Here is a 21,448-nt window from a genome sequence, read left to right on the forward strand (position 1 = left end):
CATGATTGTCGTTGATTGTTATAATATAATAATATAATAGTAAAGTATTTCCGTTCTGTTTTGATTTAAAATGGACAAAAAATTAATTACATAAAATGCATGAAGGAAAAAGCAGCGTAAGGTTTAGGTTTAGGTGTCACTACATACCACTAACTTCCTGTGAGGTGCCACTATGGGTGACTGTCATATCTTATTGCATATCATGTGCAATAACCCTGTTACACTGTACCTACTCTCTCTAAAGTATATTCTTTGCAGTCCAGCACACCAATACTATACTGTACACACACACACACACACACACACACACACATATCCTACCTACCTCATGTAAATAAGGGAACCTGTACACAGTCATTCCATATTTATTCCATCATCCTTTACACTACTGTCTTCTTTACACTCTTTGTCATAGTTTTTTTTACATCCATACATAAACATATATATTTACATATTTGCATTGCACATAGACCTTAAGTGTTTATTTCTTTGCTTATGTTAAATGTGTGTTAACTTTGTTGGTCTTGTTTCTGTGTAAATACAGGAGATCAGTGGAAAAGTCAAATTCCTTATATGTGTTCACATATTTAATAATAAAGCTGATTCTGATATCTCAGATAATACAAAAAATGTGACTTGTGCATTATGTATTTGGACATGTTTTAGACACTGGATATCCATTACAATCTTAATCATTTAATTCATTCTGAGGGGTTGAAGCAGTAGCCTGCTCTACACACTGATGTGTTATAAGAGCCACAGCCCATTACAGTGAACACACTTCTGCTACTTCTATCTGTATTTGAGCCTGTAGTAGTTGGGTCGGTGTCGGTGTGTCTGCAGCGGCCTGTAGTTTAAAAAGATAGTGTGTTTTAATGATTCCTGTGAGGGTGAGTGGGGGGCGGACCGGATGTAGGGCATGCTACCTTCAGATGGGCTTTGAGGAAATGTGGGGCTTTAACCACAAACAATAGCGCTCCTGCAAATCGCATTAGCTCAAGTCATTTTTATTTCAGAAGCGTTTCCTGAAGCGGACGAAGTGATAAGCAATGGTTACTAGAGTTACTTTACGCCCCTGAATGCCAGAAAGCAGCGAAACAGCAGAAGAAAATCCGGCGACTCGCCCGACTCCCAAGTGAATCATTTTCAGGTGAGCCCAGAGTGCCGTTACTGACACTGGCTGCTAGCATTAGCTGCTGCTGACTAGCTTAGCATGACGGCAGGGAGCGACACAGGTCAGTGGGCTATTTACTGAAAACTATGTGGGAAACGTTTCTCTGAATAGCAAGTGAACAATCCAAATACCAGACTCCATCACTCTGCCTATTTATAATTATTACCCCAGCTACGCCGGTTTTGTTGTAACTTAGCATGCTAGCCTGTGCCGCTAGCTGCTCACTCTGTCCTTGTGCTGCCCACCAGCAGTCAGGTTTAGACTCGGGTCAGCTAGCCTCAACTTAACAGCAGTGAGTCATGGCAGTAGCACGACACACGACAGCTTTATCCCATGTCCTCATGCATATATTGATCTGTGTTTGTAACTTTGGCTCCACCGCGGTGCTAGCTTAATTTACGCCCCCGGCCGCAGTCGAGACATGTGTCAAACGATCAGCCCGGTGACTGGTTGGACACTCGGTGCATGCTGGCTAGTTGGTTGTTTAGCATTTTAAGCTAGCCACGCCGCACTACAGCACATTGTATAGTTCACTTGTGCTTTGTATTCAGGGGCCATGGAGTTGCGAAACTAAGCCGGGTACACACCGAGGGAGCACACAGAGAGGCATGCCAGGGTAGATAGCGAAGTGTCTGTGGGTTCATAGAAAAACTACTGCAAGCTGCACGTCATGTGAGCCGCCTGGCTCCAAGTTGACCTGCGTGCTGATGTCGTACCACACATCAGACGTGAGGTTACTGGAGTTCATTCAAGTCTGCGGGTCTTTTTAAGCCAGCGCTAACTTTAGGCTTGAGCCTTAATTTAAACCAACGAGAGATCGAGCAGTACGGGACAGGCAAGTGTTACCGCGATCATTTCCTGACAGTCTTTGCTAGCAGTGTTTTTCAGGGATGTTTTGATGTTTACCCGTGATCACAGTGATGCTGTTGACTGACTGTTGATGCTTTGTGTAAGAGGCAGCTGTACTGTACGGTGCTGTAGTTCACTGACAGACATACTGAATATAAGATGGGTATATTGACTCATGAGCTCTAGTAGAGCCTCTTGTTAGGTGTTCCTGTGTGCAACAGACCTCGACAGGGAGATGTGTGCACTGTTTTAGTGCAGGGTAACTAAAGATTGTTGTCATTCTTGATTATTTTCCTGATTAATTGATGGTTTGGTCTAGAAAATGTCAGAAAACGTTAAAAATGTGTTTTTCCTAAAGCCCAAGTGTCGTTTTGACGTCCTCAAATGTCTTCCTTTGTCCGTAACACAATATATTTAATTTACTGCCACAGACGACTTAAGAAACTAACTACTAAAAGTAGCTGGTGATTAATTTAATAGTTGATAACTAAATTAATTAACCAATTAATTGTTTCAGCTCTATGGTCAATACTAGTAATTATTGTTAGAATTTGTGTGTGTGTCTTTCAGGTCTTTCAGGTCTGATAAATCTGATAAATGACCACTTATCTAAATTGCAATCTGTTAATTTTGTGTTGAGAGATTTGCCATTCGACTGTCTAATCCTCTCACTATTGCTGCTAATCATGATTTTATCCTGCTTAGTGACTCCTTATAGCCATTTCTCAAAAACATCAGACAGCATTTGTATCAAACTCTAGTTATGACCATAATGTACAGAAAACTGCAAATGCTAAAAGTTTCAGCTTTCGACCTCGTGAGAAATCTTTCTGTCCAACACGGGTCATTATCTATTTACTTTACATTTATATGTATACACACATGTATTTGTGCTGCATTGACTCAGTTTCTCCTTGAGAATATTTTTTAACAATCCCTTCACAGTCCACAGTCCACAGTATTGTAAAAGTCTGTGTGAGACAGGACTGTGCATAAATCTCAAACTAATTAAAATGTCCTGCAACCCCTTTAGGCTCAATAACATAAGTGCAAGCAGAATTAATATGCGATCCTTTACATGTGCTTTGAGGTAATAATGTCTTTCCTGATAAATGGACAGATTCCCCATAAATAGAGTGTTCAAAAAATAATGTACTGTATAAGAAGACATGTTGCAATGTTGGCCAAATTGAAGCATCTGCCTCAAAACTTAGCAGTTGGTATAACTGAGTCATGGAGATCATACAAATGCACATGTTAATTGAAGAAATTGCTCAAAGTCCAGTGACACTGTTTGCACGTAGTAAGCTATTGAACTCTTTATCAGCTAATCAAGGCAAAGTGTTGCCCTATAGGACTTAAAGACACATATATAAAGATAAGCCTTTATCTGATGGACTGTAATCCCACATCAGCAATATATTGTTTTATTACCCTCTGGTCATGTTTGTGACAATCAGATTAACTGCAACTGGTAACTTCTAATGTTCATACTGAAGCAGTCTGGCAATGGTTTGCCATTAGTTCCTTTATTTTGCTGAGAAAATGTATCCTTGAGTCTCACCCGTCATCACCTTGTGTGGTGGCTTTGCCATGACAGTTTAGGCTTTTAGTTTATCTTATCAATATTGCCAAAACTGGGATTCAGCCTGGTCAAGTGCACATTAAATCGCTCATGTTTTTTTTTTTAACCATTTCCTTTCTGGCCATGTGCGCATGTTCATTATCTAAGGAACTGAATGCATTTCCAATATGTTGTAACGTTTAGTTATAGTAGTAGAAGTAAGTGGTGTGGCTTAAAAACAATCAAACATTGGCCTATCAAACAGCTGTATAACTGAAGTCACGATTGGGTGTTCAGCAGTGCAGGAGCATGTGTTGGATTGAGAGCACTTTGAAACATGGATGACCTTCGTTGTCCAGCTATCACAATGTATTTTTATCTCTATTTATATTTAGCTTAACATCCAGTGGCAAGGCCTCAGGACTGTACTCTAACCTTTGACCTATTTGCTTCAGTAAATGCTTGAGTTTATTTCTGCATCTCTCTGCCAGCTTGTCTGAACCACATTTGACATTAGCTCTGTGTAGGAACCCAAAGGCTTTTGTTGGCTTGCCCACGAGTCCCTTTTGTTGTCTATGTGTGTCTGAGCAAAACCGATAACTTTGTAAACAACTTTCAGTAGGTGTACTGTCAAGAAGGCAGAGAGAGCGAGGATGGGGGGGGTGACATCACCGATTTCTAGGCTGTGGGTTAATTCATCCCTAATCACACTTCAATTTAAAAGCTATTGACGCACTCCTCCTCCTCCCAGGGCTGCCTCATGCTAGGTGTTACTAACAGGTGGCCAATGGCAAAGCGAGGTGAGAGTTTCACATTGTGATTGGTTCCTTTAACGTAACAGATGCCATTCTGCTAACTCCACCCTGGTTGGGGAGAGCCCACACATCTACTTTGTTAATGTTAATGAAATGTGACATATCCAGGGTGCCCATAGCCTGCTAATCAGCACTAATCTGATCCACTGGATTAGAGGATGGGAATGCATGTAAGACTCTGCTTACAGTACGTGTGCCTCCCTCCATCCAGAAGTGAGCCATCTCTCAGTCTTCTGACATTCATTAGTGGACTCTAATAAGAATCCCAAGGGGCCTTTGGGAGTTTTTGGGGTCTCTTTTTGGCACTTGCTCTCACTGGAGATCCATTGTTTTTGGTAATTTTTCTGTGAAAGGAAACTCTTTGGTCCTCAGGCCTCCTCTTGTGCTGATTAGTCAGTTCTTCCAACAGGATCTCGGATCTTGCTGCGTTCTTGCTGTCATCATCATAATCTCCCTCTTTCCTTCTGTGGGATTATGATGGCTATGAAGCAGGGCAGCCTGTGACTGTACACTGCTCTCTGCAGGCCTTTTCTTTACATATTTTTATTCTGGCTGTGATTTGGTGAGATATCAGGAGCCAAAATGCTGAACCAGAGCGCTGTGATGATCTTCACTGGGATCTGTGGGGCATTGGTGATCATGGCCATGGCCTACTATGTCTACTGGTAAGTGAAGAGTGAGATGGGGTTTGGCTAGGCTAGGCTAGGCTGGGCCCTACCAGATGTATTGATTTATTAGAAGCTTTAAGAGAGATAAGTAGTACTTCAGGGCGTAACCCAGCTGTACACATCGGTGGAGTGTAGACCTTTGCAAGGCAAATTAAGTTTTTAGAGTTTAAATTGACTTGGCAAAGGTGCTTTAGTTGCCAAAATGGTGCTGCAGTTTGCCAGTATTTAGGGTAGTTGATGTCTTAAACTGTACTTTTCAACAGTCTTCTCAAAACAGAGACTTGCAAACAGTGGTCATTTGTGGTCATAGAAAGAAGCTGTATTCAGGTGATGCAGAGCAGAAGCAGCTGTCCGGCCATAAGCAGCTTTAACCCAGTCAGCGACTCTAATCTATCCCCCAAGCTGAGTGGGTTCACAGGTGTGCCCCTGCGCCCACAGGGAGATGGACCTCCACTGGATGTTTTCATGGTCAAACTAAATGTTTGTGTCTCTGAACCTCTTTTATGCCATCTTTGCTAAATGGGGCTGTTTAATGCAGGACAAATGGGCTATGATTTTAACAGGAGAACACCTTAAGTTTGGTTAAACTACCACAATGCAGGGATAGGGTTGCTTGTTTGAGTGCAATAATGTGGTGACATCTGGAGTTTGGTTTAAGTGTGAACATTTTGATCAGAATAGGTTTTAATCAGTAGCCAAATGGAGCACAGGTCCGTTCAGTTGCACATGGCGTCAGATATAGGGAAGGTTTTACATTGGTGTGGTTCTTTGGTTATTTGTATGCATGTATTCATTATAGTACTCAAAATATAAACCTTTTTTTTTTTTTCATAATGCTCACATATAGCGATCCCATCTGGCACAAACTTAGTACCACAGGCCACTGTTATCAGCAGGTAATTTGCTTATTGCAGTGACGTCAGTATCGTGGTATATATGTCAGCTGAATAATAACAATAAGTTGCTGAACAGAAATGTCAAACATGTTGAGAAAATTTAGAAACAGTGTCACCCCTAAATAGTTTGCTCACAAGGGAACGCTGACGAGTTTGTTTTTCAACTGTCCCACTAAGCGCATATCTTGGTCACAACTGAATTTAAGGGAGCCTCATTGAATGTGTTTATTTTATGAATGTACGCAACATAATGGTCCAAAAGTACAGTATCATCTTGCTCTAAACCTTCGTATGTTTAAGATAGATAACTTTTGAAAAAAGCAGTCATTTGGGAAGAAAAGCAAGACCACTCATTCAAATCATCAACTTTTAAAGGGCAGCTCTAAATTGTATACATGTCAGTGTTTTATAAGCAGATCTTTAGCTCCCTTAAAAAAAGAAGAATAAAGCATGAATATAAGAATGTTATCATAAAGGTGAAGAAAAATTTGGCTGGATTAACGTTCTTTCTAGCAAGTCTGTTGACTTTTGCAAAGTAGCTGCATTTTGAAAAGTGAAGCTGGATATAGTTAGAGGCAACATAACTGCACACAAAGTTCGTGGTAAGACATACTTTGCTCCAGGCACTGTGAACTTGAATTTCAAGTTGAGAGAAACTTTATGGTTGTTTCAACTTCAGTGACTCCCTGAATGTCCTGTGATGACGGCAGAAAGAAGAGAATATGGAAGAAAATGAGAGAAAGTTCATGGCATGTTTGGGAAGCTGCCTGTTGCCACAGCAAAAGTTGGATGGCAAACAATTTTCATAACAGACTGAAAGTTGAATATTTTCAGTGTCCAGCAGGTTTAAAGTCTCCACAAGTCGATTTTCATGCAGTACTGACGTATTAATTGAAAGCAGCAGCAGGTTTTAAAGGGAATAATAAGCCCTAAAAATACTGACCAAATCGGTACTTACTTGGCTTGAAGCAATATCTTTGATCTCCCAAATCTGGTTAATATTTTTGGAGTAAATTCATAAATGTAACAAATGCAAACAAAACACCAGTGAAATGATAATTGATGGGAATAGTGTGATGAAAGTATCGAAGTTTGTTTTTGTTGTCACCAAGAACTACTTGAAATCAATCAATAACCCCAAGCATTCACCAATTTCACCTCATCTTTGGGACAACATTTTAATAAACGCTAATGGTAACATTTACTATAACATTTATCAGTAATTCTCTGTTGAAAATGCGTTAACAGTTGGGTTGCATTGATAGCAGGCTAAGCAGTGCACTCTATATGTCCTTCTCCTGAGCATCGCTTCCCAGTCCCTCCTGGGGGATTCCCAGGTGTTCCCAGGACAGATGAGGCATGTAATCCTTCCAGTGAGTTTTGGGTCTGCCTTGGGATCGCCCCCCAGTGGGACGTGTCCAGAAGGCCTCCTGACCTGATACCCAAACCACCTCAACTGGCTCCTTTCAACACGAAAGAGCAGCAGCTCTACCCCGAGCTCTCTCCGGAAGGCTAGGCTCCTCACCCTATCTTTAAGACTGAGTCCCTGCAGAGGAAACTCATTTCAGCCGCTTGTATCTGCGAGCTCTTTCTTTTGGTCACTATCCAAAGCTCATGACCACAGATGAGGGGTGGAACATGGTTGACTGGTAAATCGAGAGCTTTGCCTTCCCTCTTCATCACAACAGTCTTGTGCAGTGTCCGCATTACTGCTGATCCTGCTTCATCCCGCTACGCTTGTGGCAGCAGCTCACTCATAACCTGCAGGGAGCAATCCATGGTTTTCCAACAAAGAACCCTGGCTTCGCACTTGGAGGTGCTGACTCTCCTCCCTACTGTTCCTCACTCCACTTCAAACTGCCCCAGTACATGCTGGAAGTCACAGTAGGACAAAGAGCAGAGAGCAGAAACATAATTCTGAGGTTCCCAAACCGGGCGCTCTCCTCACCTCGGCTGCACCTTTAAGATGCTGTTCATGAATATCACAAACAGAATCAATGACAAGGGGCAACCTTGGCAGTCCAATTTGAAGTTGTATGGGCGATGTGAGCATTTCTGAAGAGTCCCCTTGTGATGTACTCCTGGGGCAAAGATTTAAGCCTATACTGTAGATTATACTGCTAGTTCATCTATAAATATTGATTATATTCAACACTGAAAATCATACAGATCATATTATTTATTGTTTTGTTTTTTCTATGGTTAGATTCACCTTTTTATTCTATTTTATTTAACTTATAGCGAGGTTGTGGGTTGTTGTTAGAACAGACATCTAAGAATTTCACTATACATTAATCTGTGTATGAATGTGACAAAACTTTGCCTGATTTGATGTGAAGTGCTATTATCAGCAAATCTAGATGAACAATCAGGTCCAGTAACTGTTATTGTCCATAACACACTTGCCTACCTCTGGTAATCATTTAATGCTGACTAAAACAAAACCACACGAACCAGTTGACATCGATCTAGTACTTGCTGCCTTTTTTGACCTGTTTTAGCCCACCACCCTACCAAAATATGTTACATGAGCCATAGTGAAATGTGCAGTCGTGGACCTTTGCCCCTCGCAGTCAGTGTCTCCTAGTAGGAACAAAGGTTATATCTGTAACATAATGTGGAGACGGCTGTCAATGTTTGGACTGATAGTCAGATCCATCAGGCGATGGATGACACACACACACGTCACAGACATGTACAAACGTTTTTATATTCATTTGCCTGAGATACTGAGCTGAGGTCGTGTGGATGTGCACGTAAGATTTAATTTCCTTCACATTCAGGCCATTTCTTATTCTGTGTATTGTGTTACAGTGTTTGAGAGAGATTGATTGCACTGGATTAGATTTGCTCATAATTAACTGGCCTTATGTCAAATATGTGGCTTAATTTAAGGTTTCTTGATTTGCCCTTCACGGGGATGGTACTGAATGGAGTGTGATGTAGACTTGGGGTAAAAGATGGCTGTAAATATGCTTTGATTGCTTTGCAAATGAAGGCACCTTGGATTTCTGGTTATCTATATTCAAAGAATATTTATTTATCAGGATGGATAGATAAAACAACCCAAGTTACCATGTTTTTGGCTGCGTTTGGAATTTACTCATTGCCACCCAGTTTTGTTTTTATGTGAAAGAAATATTAGAGACAATAATATGTGGAAAAACAAGAAAGTAGTCATTACAGGCACCAGAGAACAAGGTAGTGTCTGTGGTTGAAGACTGTTATGTCAGAGTGACATGCAGGCACACAATGCGTTGGTCTGTCCCTTGTTGTCTAGCATGCAGGCTGTTGTTCTATAAAGCAAACACCAGACGGCCTCTTTTTTGCTGGTTTGCTGACACAGTTGTAGCAGTGAAAGCAGGTGACTGTACATATGTTGATGTTCCAGGCACTCGCTGTACATTTAATTGTATAATAATCGTGAGCAAACTTTACTTTTGAAGTGATTGTTTTGGTGAATCAAACCAGGTGCTCCAAATATACAGTAAAGTTAAATAAAAAGTTTGATTTTACTCATTTATTTTATATTTGATGGGTAAGAAGACAGTGATCTCATGACTTGGTTTAATAATATTTAGATTTATTTTATTTCTTATATTTTACATCAAGCTCAGGCAATTTCAGGTATTTAACTATGATTTGTAGCCATAGACTCCGATGTTAACAGTTAAAAAAGAGAAAAAGTTACCATGTATAACAAAACAGGTGGATGCCTAGTCAACAGGCCTCAAGTGGATCTGTAAGAGCGCAACTCAGATTAGAAATGTTCTCAGAACAGCTTTAAGCTGGCTTGACCCACACTTTAATGGGCTTTGGGGCAGATGTGGGGTCAGTCCATAGCCTGAGGCCGGGCAGCCTATGGTCATCCTTATGGGTACCTACTGATAGTAATGATCACAGCAAAAATGCTTTGTTTTTGAGAACAAGGTGACAGTGATCAAACAAGCAAAGGCTCTCTGGCCAGTCCATCATGTAATGTAAGATGTTGTTTAACAAAACAACATGTAAGGGGCTTCTGGTTGTGCACTGACAGCATACGGAAAGTGTAAAAACATGTCTTTGGCAGGGGCCTATGGCCAATCTAATTTCCATCCATTCATTCTCATTACCGGGTCATTTTTATTGAGCATACGGGAAGTGTGAGCCTATCCCAGCATGCTTTGTACGAAAACAACCTGGGACAGGTCCCCAGTCTGTTGCGGCCTTAAACTCTACGTCGGCAACAGATCATTGTGGGCAGTGTCATTGGAGTTTGGTACACTATGGCTGCACCTAACGATCATTTGTGTGATTAAGTAACCAGTCAATTATTTATACAGTTTTATCATTTAGTCCAGTAATCAGTAATAAATACTGATCATAATTTCCAAGGTGACGTCCTCGTGTTGCTTGTTTCGACCAACCGACAGTCTAAAAGATATTAAACAGAGAAAAGCAGAAAGTTCCCACACTTTAGAAGCTGAGACCATCAGAAATGGATCTGACTTTATTTTGCTGGTACTGATCACGTAAGAAAAGCACAGGTCTACTGTGGTCTCTTCCCTGTGTCATGGGACATCCTTGTTGATAAGACAATGAAAACTAGAGTGATAGCCTCTGACCTTCCTGTGTCATTAGCGAACACAATTCTGTTTCAATTAAAACATGCACAGGGCACTTTATTAAATTGAACTGTAATGGCACATAACTGTAGTCTTGTTTTATGTCAGTTCTGCCACCGTTACCTTAACCTCCGTTCTGCTGTCTTCATCAGGTCTGTAGTATTGGCCGAAGGACCGTGTAAACGCGGCTTGTAAACGGATCCACCGTGGTAAGAAACACTGCTTTCTTTTTAAAAAAAATTTTATTTCATTCATTTTTATTCATTCTCACTGAAGTTGTTTTCTTTGCTGTGGCGCTGCCTCCTCTGTGTTCGGCCTCCCCCAGGTTGGTCGTAGTGTATAGAGAGGAGCCGACTCAGCTCTCCAGGCTCCTCAGCCATGGCTCTGCTGGCCTACCTGAAGAGCCTGTTCATCCTGCAGTTGCTGATGGGCTTTGTGTTCGTGGTGAGCGGCCTCATCATAAACTTCATTCAGCTCTGCACCTGCATCCTCTGGCCGATCAACAAGCAGCTGTATCGAAGAATCAACTGCCGGCTCTCCTACTCCCTCTGGAGTCGTGAGTAGATGATACTCCTGTATTGTTAATGCAAACACCAAGTTTCATATGTCAAAAAACGTAAATAAGATCGGGCACAAGGGTGTGTGCCATCACACTTTGACCTGCTGAATAATGTGTCATATTCAATCTCCTTTTAGCTCTGAGATAAAAATCTGAGACGATAGCTGCTAGATCCTCTACAATGTCACCATCCTCCCACTAACTCTGTCTGTCAGCCGTTTGGTGCTGGGCAGGTAGTCTTCAGTAGGTTTATTAGAGCACTTTGCTCAAATGGCTGCCTACGTGGGTAAATGAGAGCAAATTACATTTATACCAAAATACTCACGTAGAATAAGCTGAAACACTACATACAGCTGCTATACGGTTTGCTAATAATTGCCTGTTGTCACTACAAGTCTTTTTTGTAGCGTGAATTGCTATTAATCAGCAAAACTAAGTAACAAACCAGAAATGTATTCAGAGCAAAATGCATTGAACTGGTAGTTCTTATTTTCAATACAATAAATGAAGTGTTTTCAGCATCTCCGTCTCTGTGCAGAGCTGGTGATGCTGCTGGAGTGGTGGTCGGGCACAGAATGCACCCTATACACCGACCAGGCTACGGTGGACAAGTTTGGCAAAGAACATGTCGTCGTCATCCTCAACCACAACTTTGAGATCGATTTCCTCTGTGGCTGGACCATGTGTGAAAGATTTGGCATCTTAGGGGTCAGTAATGTAATAAAACAATGATTCTTTGTAAATCTTGTGGCTCACAAAACGCTCAACCCGTCACTTTTACATATTTGACTGAATGCTTGTCAGCATCACATCCTGCTCTTAATGACCAGGTTGGTCTTCAGTCCTGATGGTGAGAAATCCAAGCTTCATCGTTAAAAATATATACCTGTCCTCCCTCTCTAGAGTTCAAAAGTGCTAGCCAAACATGAGCTACTGAAGGTTCCTCTGATTGGCTGGACCTGGTATTTCCTAGAAATAGTCTTCTGCAAAAGAAAGTGGGAGGAGGACCGAAAGACTGTCTTCAGAGGGCTGACCAGGCTCAAAGACTATCCTGAATGTATGTGGGTAGGTACACGTCACACATACTGTGTCTGTCTGTCTTCTGAGTGTACAAGTGTAGTAGTGAGCTGTGTGTGAGATAGAGCAGTTTGCTTCATATTCATACTATTGCATATCCTCTTACAAATACTTTATAGTGTGTTTTCGCAGCCCATCAACTGTAGCCCAGTTGCACAATCAAGATTGTGAAATGTCAGTGAAATGTAGGTGTGCCTGTTTCCATTCAGGGTCATAAATGCATAATGTGGATAAAGTCATTTGCTTATTTAAAGGAACATTCTGGTTTATCACAACTTGAGTCTAATTTTTGTAGTCTGTCTATCATTTTTACTGGTTATGATCACTTTACTCACCAGTCAACTCGTGGCTTGTACAAGGTCTTGCTTGATTTTTTATTTTTTTTATTTTTTTATTTTTATTTATTTTTTTTTTAGCCATCAGGTTTTCAATTTTTGGAAAAGTGCTTGATTTTTATTTCGTTTCACCGACACACTCACTCATGTGAGCCCCAGAAAGCATAGAATAATCCTGATTAAAACGATCAAAATATCAACAGTCAAAGTTAATATGAAAAGCCGGTACCATAAACAAAGTGACAAATACGTTGATTACTGCGGGTATAAAGGATTTTTTTATTTTTCACAAATGCAGTTCTTCAAAATTAGATGTGATGATAAGGTCTGGATGTTTTTGGTTTAGGAACCTTGAAAATACTTGAAAAGTGCTTGAATTATACTCCTAAAAAGCTGTGCACACCCTGTCAATTGCTGAGATCTCAGAGATCACAGAGCAGTTGCTAATAAAGCAGCTCTACAGGGCAAGAGACAAGCAGTGAGACTATCAGACCAATTTATTCTGAGATAAAATCAAATGTGTGCGCACCCAGAAGTTGAGTAATAATTCCTCTTTGCACAGGAAAGCTGTGAGCACAAGTACAGTAGGTGAAAGATCAAGAAGGAGGTTGGCCTGTAAGCTACTTCCATCGAGCCGTTTCGGTAGAGAAGTTACTGTTTGCCCTCATTTTTTTTTCTAGATAAGCTCTCCTCACCTGGGTGTTTGATTTAAAAACCCGTCTGACTGTGTGACAGCTCATGTTTTCATCTCAGCTGTTATCCTGGTGAAGACGATCTTATTACTAACAATAGAAGCAATGGCTAAAACTACAAAATGATGACCCAAATTGTGATAAACAGGAACTATTTAATCATCTAATATCAGTTATTTAGAGGAAAAGATACGAGGAAACTCAGATGCTGCCCTTTGACCCAGTCTCTCTTACGTTGATCAGTCTCAGTAGTGATACACACACAAGTTCTTTGAGTGCACCAGCTGTATTTCAGTCTCTCATCGGGAGGGTGTTTCTCTTTTCTTAATGTAACCTCATGAACTGGACTTTCCACTGTGCATAAACAGCCTGAGGAGGCTTTTACGCTGCTCTCAGAGGCAAAACGGCTCTTTTCTGTTTAAAACAAACAAGCAGCTAACATTCATGTCGTCCTGCTGTCCACCTTTACTGAAGGTGTAAAGTACATTGTGTCACAGATTTTCACCATAAGTTAACCAGTTTACTAGCTGAGATTAGCCAGATCAGCAGCTGATCTAATTACACCTTAAGTCAAGCGTCAGGCCACTGCTAATGGCATTTTTATGTGTTCAGACAAACCAACTAACACTCTTAGAGTTGTCATCCAGAGTTACAGTGAGGTAAACTTGATCTGTAATTCAACCAAGCAGAAGTAGGGTAGTGGATGGGACAAGAGAAAGGAGGTCACCTCAAGTCTGTGCGATTCTTTTTTTTTTTAATAGGTGTGTGTTGTGTGTACTCTTCTCCCTCCACAGTTTCTGCTGTATTGCGAGGGCACCCGCTTCACAGAGACGAAGCACCAAATCAGTATGCAGGTTGCAGAGAGTAAAGGCCTGCCCAAGCTCAAATACCACCTGCTACCCCGAACCAAAGGATTCACCACCACACTGCAGTGTCTGAAGGGCACAGGTTGTGTCTACAAACACAGAGTTCCTCATCCTCGAAACACATAAGAGTCTTTTATGCTTAATCTGCATTTTTCTCTTGCAGTAACTGCTGTGTACGATGTGACTCTCAACTTCCAAGACAACCAAACTCCTACCCTCCTGGGCATCGTCAACGGCAAGAAATACAAAGCCGACATGAGCGTAAGGTGAGTGCCACTGATACCCTCCATTTATGTTCGACTCATCAGTTATTGCAGTCATAATGCATTACACTGCCAGCTGCACTGAGCTGCTTCAAGTGGAAAATGATGAATGTATTTGAAACCTTTTGGCCTCCTACCAACTGCATTTTTGTCCCATAACAATGAAAGCGAAGGTTAGAGCGCTCAAAATGTTGGCTGGTTTCCCGGTACGTTTATGGTTTCAGAGCAATAACTGTGATGGCCGGGGCCGTCCTACTGAGTGAAGGACCGTGGCCATGACATGGAAACAGAATGGGTGAAAGCATGTTTTCTGTCCTGGCAGCACAACTGAATTAGAGAAAAGATCTTTATTAATTTTACTTAAATAAAACTAGGAAAAGGAGAACACTGTGGGACACTTTTTTACGATGTGTTTGATTAGACAGGAGTCGGTTAAACATACCAGCAGGTTTACAGACTGAAATCCCTCAGCACAAGAAGTCATGGTGCAGTGAGTGCGAGGTGAGGGAGACCCCTGGTGGTGGGAAACCGCCACAACAGGCCTTCAGTGATGTACATTATGAACTGTAGTTAATGATGAAACCTTTTCTGTTGTACTCTGAGAGGACCAGAGGAAATTTTAAAGTAGCTGTGTGTCATCTTACTGTACATTTTATTATGATTTGAGAGTCATAAACTATCATACAGAGGAAGCTGTGTCTCCACATTGGTTACGTCTGAATGTACAATATTGTCGCCTACACATAAGTCTTTTAATTAGGTTAGATTATATTAGGTTATAGTGCCTGTAAATGATGTTTGAACAATTGGACTCATGACCACGGACAATAACGTGTGAGCAGGAGAGATGATGACGGGGGAGAACCTGGCAAAATTGTGTCTTGTGCCACGAATAAAATGTATTTTTTTATCTTTGGGTTTCACCTGAAGTTCACATCATTTTCTTTGAAGGTCGCTCACCTTCAGCTGTCTGTGCATAATAGAAATCCCCTGCTTCTCTGTGCCCACCATCTCCACCATCAAAATTTAGCATTTTTTTTCATTTCTTTACCGTTTCTGCACAAAATGCAGCACAAATCCTTAAGTCAAATAATTTTGATGGACATCCATTTCTATTTTATTGGATTAAGAAATTCACACAGGATTTTGGTTGTTGCTTGGCAATACAACGACCCTTCATCCAGTATGTTGTCCTTTTTTGTCTTTTCTCAGTTCATTTTGTGCTCATATCTGACTGACAAGACAAAAAGATCAGTGTATGTTGAAATAGTTATGTCATGTGTCTAATATTTGTAGTTTGCTTACAAATAGATATTATTTAATTTCATTTTAAAGTCGTTTTTTTACTCCTTCCCCACCAGGCGCTTCCCTGTGGAGGATATTCCAGATGATGAGCAAGAGTGTGCTAATTGGCTGCACAAGCTCTACCAGGAGAAGGTAAACTGAGGAAAGCAGACATTAAATCTCTACTCAACATTTAAAACAGGACCCACCACAAGAAATCATTGAGAAAGACACAAGATTGGAACCTCTATGTCTCTTACAGTGATGGAGTAGTCGTTGCTCCATTAAACTTGGGGAACACAGATTATCAGACACATTAAGTCATGTGTTCTTAACTGTTGCATGCATTGGATCGTTTTATAATATGAAAGTCCAAACTTCCTTAATGGTCCGCCAGACCTTGTTTGAGGGGTTTATCCTCTGATTTGATGCATCACTTCATCACTTATTGTGGTCTGTGCAGTATGTTCATTGCAGGTTACTGTTGTCTCAGATCACATGAGGTAAATGTTATACATGACCAATAAATACCATGCAAACCAAGTCTTCCTTCTGTGCTGCTCAGGACGCCTTACAGGAAAGCTACAACAAGGAGGGCAAGTTCCCCGGACCCGTAATAATCCCCCGACGCAGGCTATGGACGTTGCTGAACTTTTTGTTTTGGGCCACGCTGCTGCTTTCGCCTCTCATCAACTTTGCTTGTGGAGTGGCTGTCAGTGGCTCCCCCCTCCTCATCATTGGCTTTATCATCTTCCTCATCATAGGTAGGTAATCTCTGCAGCAGTGGCCCTTAGAACGAAACAATTATGCAGTCTCTTCCTCTCCGAGATGGACCCGGAGGATTCGGGTTTGTGATTCTACCCGGGGGAAGAAAAGTACTGCAATTTGAAGCTCTTGAAATTGTTGAAGGCTGATAGTTGTAAAATGTTTGTCCTCATTCACTCCCATCTTTCTTCTTTCCTTTGTTCTGTCCACAGCCTCTATAGCTATCCGCCGCCTCATAGGGGTCACCGAGGTGAAGAAAACAGGCTCCAGTTACGGCAACCCGGAGGCCAAGAAACAAAACTAAAGTGTGTCACCCCCCTCCGTGTACGGCCTGTACAGTCACCCTGCGGTGTGTCACCCTTACCCAACTCCATTCTCCTCCTACTGTTGAGTCCGTTGGCAGGCCGGGGAGGAGACCCAGCTGTCAAAACATAATACAGACCAGAGTTAGAAATACTAATGGCACTAGAGAGCGACAGAGAGAGAGAGCGAGCACAGAAGGTCTGGGGTTCAAGCTCTGTGGTGTAACACAGAACATAAGGAGGGGAAGATGCACTTCTGTATTCTGCTGCATCTCTCTAATCCAGCTAGCCACCCACTGTCCCCATCCAAGTCTCATTAAATCCCGGTAACACCCAAGGCTAAGCTCCTAACCCGTCTGAGGTCACATGGACAGCGAGTCAGCCCATTTCCTGTTCTGCTCTACCTCCCTCCACTTCCTGTCACAGTTATCAGCCACTCAGGGAGTGGTGACGCGCTCATTCTTTTTGCCCACAGAACACATGCCGATCCGTATCTGATCTTTTTAATCCAAACCTTCATCCAGGGGCAGTGCATCTCTGCAACAGCAGTCTGTAACATGCAGGACATCTCCCTCCCTTTGTCTTTTTTTTCTTTCACTAAGTGGGACTTGTAATGGGAACCGGTGCCTTGAGGCCCAGCCTGGTTTCCTTAATCTTAAAGGGTCAGTTCACCCAAAAAACATAACATTAACATTTGTTTAACTCCTAAGTATCTAGCCAGACAGATATTTTGAGGTTTCACGTGCTGAGGCACGGACACTTCTACTGCCAGCCTCATACAGTTTAGGTGAATTAAATGTTGTCCGTGGTGCTCGAATTGCTGTAGAAGTCCTTTTGAAAAACTTTGCAGTCGCATGTCCTTCCAGAAACACTGTCTCTGCTACTCTGGATCATTTCTGACAGTTTTCATCAGTATTTATATGTCAAATGTAAAAAATATGAAAGCTGACCCCATTTATATCATTGGTTTATCCAAGAAGTAGGCACATTGTCTCTGGAAAGAGGCACGGCTCTTGAGTTTTTTTTAAAAACCATTATTTAAAAATGATTCGAGCACAAGCAGCAGCTTCTTGTTCACCTCCGTTGTATTGAGTTGGCAACAGAAGCAGAAGATCTCAAAATATAAACCCCACCTCGCCAAACACCACAAGAGGATTTTTCTCCCGATCTTTGCGAACTGACCCTTTAACCTATTGGCTTTCAGAGGCTGGTGTCTGTTAAACTACAGCAAGGGCTCCAAATATGAAGACTGTCCTTATCAAGGACACCTACCATCTGTTACAGGTCTCATTTTTAACACTCACAGATGAATTCTCACACATTTGTTTCATTGTTTTGCCCGTTCCTCTTCCTGTTTTCACTTATTTACACATATGGGAGTTGGCTTACATGTTATCGTTCATTTCTAAAGCTTAACTGGACCCTTAATGTGATGTTAATTCAACCAACAATCCCAGTCAAAACACTGAAGCAGTTCAGCCTACCACCCCTCCCCCTCTGATGCCAGTATTGTCAGCTGAAGTGCAGTGCACACTGTCGGGGTTAATGTGACTGCTGCTCCCCTGCTGTTGAGTGGCAGTGGAACCAGACTCCAGGAAAAGGTCACCGTCCGTCTTCATGTAGCCTCACAGCTGTTAGCATATTGTTTTGCTGTCCAGATATAGGCTGTAGTAGTGATGTTTCAACCTTTGCCTTAAATCAAGCTTGCTCAGGCAAGGGATCGCTTATTCGCCACCCCTTTAAAAACCTCTATTGTTAAGTTTGTATGTTCATCCTCTTCCTCCCATCACAGTGCATGGTGGAGTAGTTTGCATTCATTTGGTTTGATTACCAAAGTGAGTAATTTAGAAACTTTTTTTATTTCAATCTTTAAAGTGGACAGCTAGAAAGTTGTTGGTTTGTTAAAGGCGTCCGGGTCACTGTTCGTAGTTAAAGAAAGCTGCTTACACACCATGTGCAGGCAGCTCCAACTCTCTGGATGTCCCAGACGCTGTCGGGGACACTTGTAGTTCCACTTACTTCACCATTTCAGAATCAGTCTAATCTAAAACTAAACGTTGGCTGCTGCAGTTCAAGAGTGAGTGGATGTGACCAGACACATTCCCTGGTTCCCAAATGAAAACAATGGTAGCAAAAAAAGGGAGGGGATATTTCGTGTCCTGCCCTCCCCTCCCCGCAACAACTCCTCTCCCATGCCACATGTATTATTAATCATACATTCTGTTTTGTTGGTTTAATTTCTTTGGGATCATCACTCCTCAGCAGCAACATGTTGTGTACTTCAGTCATTTCAGCCCAGGCAGATTTCATGCAAGCCTTAATAGACAGTGCTGCTTAATTTTTGTGTGAAAACGTAGAAGCTAACTGAACCCCCGTGGTAGTGAACGATTCAGCACAGAAAAAAATGTCCAGGCAAGCAAGCAGCTACAATTAGTTGCCAAGTAGCTTGCTCTGAGGTTTTACCATGAAGAATCAAAGAGAAATGAGAATGGATTAAGTGTGCTCTTATGTAGGAAGAGTTCTGTTTGTCATCATTTCACATTTTCTTTTGGCAAGAAGGTACTTTGAGTTGCTTTACCTCAAATATTTGTGAAAGGTTTTAGTATCTTCGCTTGTTATCTTTTTCTTTAAGATCTCTGTTTTTCCTTTAATCCCTACATGCACGTCAGATGCGAATGCAGTCCAACTCATCCTGTCATTCATTTAAAAGTCATATTCCAAAGCAGAAAGGACGCTGAGGAATTCAAACAAGTATTTGAGAGAAAAAAAAAACTTTTTACACTGGATGTTTTTTATTCAGTAGAGAAATATACCTGTAACCTGTGGTTGTTTGTTTTCTGAGGTCTCCAGTGGAATCAAATGACTTTACAAACTGACCCCACTTTATGACTTTTTTAACTCTCTAAGACAATTCAGTTAGCGCCACCACTTGCATCAGCTTTTGTTTTGTTTTCTAAGGCTATTTTTATGTTTTCTTCAATTAAAACACGAGAATATTAAAGGATTTAATCACAAAGCACCTCTTACTCTTTTGACTTATTTGGATTTGTGTGAGTTTCTCTGTTCAGATAAAGGGAGAATAGCTCAGCATGATAGCAGGGGCAGGGGGGAGCTGAATCCACATGAAACATGTTCCAACCATTTCCTCCTTCCATCTTTTCTCCACCACCAGACCCATTTCCACAGAGGCACATTTGCATCCACCCTCCTCCATTCATCACGACACATCCACATGTTCCCATGAAGATACAGTATAACGTCACACACAAGTGTGACAGTATGCCTGAAAATATGTACATAAGGTTAATGATGAATGTCACATTCACTTTTAGAACCTGTAGAGATGTACTTAGTTGTTCTTTCGCAGTAGACATTTTGAATGACAGCTGCTAACTGTTGATGAAATGTCCTGAGGACATTTTGGATATACAGTCACAAGACCTGTGACAGGATGTTTAAATATGTATAAATATGTACATAATGTAAATGCTGAGTATGATGTTCACTTTTAGAAATGGCAGAGGTGCTCTTCTGTTCCTTTGCAATAGCTCTTTTGAATGACAGGCCATGCATTCAGGCTACAACCAACCATGTACACTGATAGAAAAGCTACAACTGAAGAGGATTTAAACTGAGCTGGCCTCCGGGGTGCATTTCATCCGCAAAGGTTATACTCATCACTGTCTCCCCTCTGAGGTTTGAACTGAAGCTCTAAATACCTTCAGTGATGCCTCTCCTCTAATTAAAGCCACAGACAGACGTCTGTAGTCACAGATGATGCTTATAAAGCCAACTTTTCCAACTTTGTAATTAATGCTGGTTTCTTACTGTAGTCAATTACTTTTTGCATGATGTGCACTATTGCACAGTCACTGAATCGAGTTAATTCTGACTCAGGGACTCTTTTACAGACTGGCAATGCAACAGCTGTGGCATTAACTCTGAAACTGAACCTCAATAAAAAGCCTTTCTGAGGAAGGTGGATAAGTGTGATTCTTGCTTCTTAAAGTTATACTTAGTTTTCAAATATCTTCGTTTTCTTTAAAATATGAAATATTCATTGCTAAATAAGAAACATTTAAAGATAAAGGATAACCCATGTACTTTTAGACTCGGATCCTTGTTTTGAAGATATGTGACTTGTGAAAACTGTCAAATATTTATTTTGGTGACTTTGGGGCAAAGAATTGGTCATAATCTGTTTCTCCCATTGGACTGAACAGACTTAGGACCTGTCCCTTATCTCCTGAAGAGGGGCGAAGTCATAACCCACATGATGGAAATACAGGAAAAGACTCTTTTCTAAACCATCTGTGGTGATACTCATCTCTTATTGGTGCACAGAAATACATGATACCAACAGAGCAGTGTGAGGAGCACAGACAAAAACAGAATTACTGAAATCACCAAAACTGATCCGCCTTTGACAGAAAACATGTAATGTAATGTGCAGTATGTCACACATAGTAAGGATATGACTGAGAAAACGTGTTTTCAATGTCTTTAATAACCAGCACCATTACAGCACATTACACACACACACACACACACACTGATGTCAGACCCTTACTTTAAATTCAGTGGCCGTACAGTGTAATTACACTGCCACAAATGTCTTCACTGTGTGTGATGATTACATCTGAAATCTCTCCATAGAGGAAGGATTTATATGACTGGCAGGACCAGTTCGACCTTTGGTAACACAGACAGCTGAGTGGTTTCAGTTTTGAAAAAA

The 21,448-nt window shown here is 41.3% G+C and overlaps 1 protein-coding gene across 2 annotated transcripts; it reads left to right on the forward strand.

Moving 5' to 3' along the window:
- The first annotated feature begins 877 nt into the window (after positions 1 to 877).
- On the forward strand, positions 878 to 19,729 carry agpat3 (1-acylglycerol-3-phosphate O-acyltransferase 3). Of its 2 annotated transcripts, none has more exons than XM_070837859.1 (10): positions 878 to 1,150; positions 10,723 to 10,779; positions 10,896 to 11,126; positions 11,668 to 11,837; positions 12,033 to 12,194; positions 14,028 to 14,181; positions 14,263 to 14,365; positions 15,724 to 15,799; positions 16,212 to 16,410; positions 16,624 to 19,729. In XM_070837859.1, exons 3-10 carry the CDS (start codon positions 10,949 to 10,951, stop codon positions 16,713 to 16,715), a joined length of 1,134 nt encoding a protein of 377 aa, XP_070693960.1. In that variant the 5' UTR covers positions 878 to 1,150; positions 10,723 to 10,779; positions 10,896 to 10,948; the 3' UTR covers positions 16,716 to 19,729. The 2 variants fall into 2 exon arrangements, with proteins under 2 accessions (XP_070693960.1, XP_070693961.1); XM_070837860.1 differs by lacking the exon at positions 878 to 1,150 and adding an exon at positions 1,157 to 1,235.
- Positions 19,730 to 21,448: the final 1,719 nt, after the last annotated feature.

This window comes from Pempheris klunzingeri, chromosome 10 (assembly GCF_042242105.1).
Source record: "Pempheris klunzingeri isolate RE-2024b chromosome 10, fPemKlu1.hap1, whole genome shotgun sequence".
Classification (NCBI taxonomy): domain Eukaryota; kingdom Metazoa; phylum Chordata; class Actinopteri; order Acropomatiformes; family Pempheridae; genus Pempheris; species Pempheris klunzingeri.

Excerpts from the sequence above, each read along its gene's own strand:
- agpat3 (XM_070837859.1), top strand. The coding sequence starts at position 10,949 with ATGGCTCTGCTGGCCTACCTGAAGAGCCTGTTCATCCTGCAGTTGCTG. Across the intron at positions 12,195-14,027 it reads ACTATCCTGAATGTATGTGG|TTTCTGCTGTATTGCGAGGG; the intron begins GTAGGTACACGT and ends CTCCCTCCACAG. Across the intron at positions 14,366-15,723 it reads AAAGCCGACATGAGCGTAAG|GCGCTTCCCTGTGGAGGATA; the intron begins GTGAGTGCCACT and ends CTTCCCCACCAG.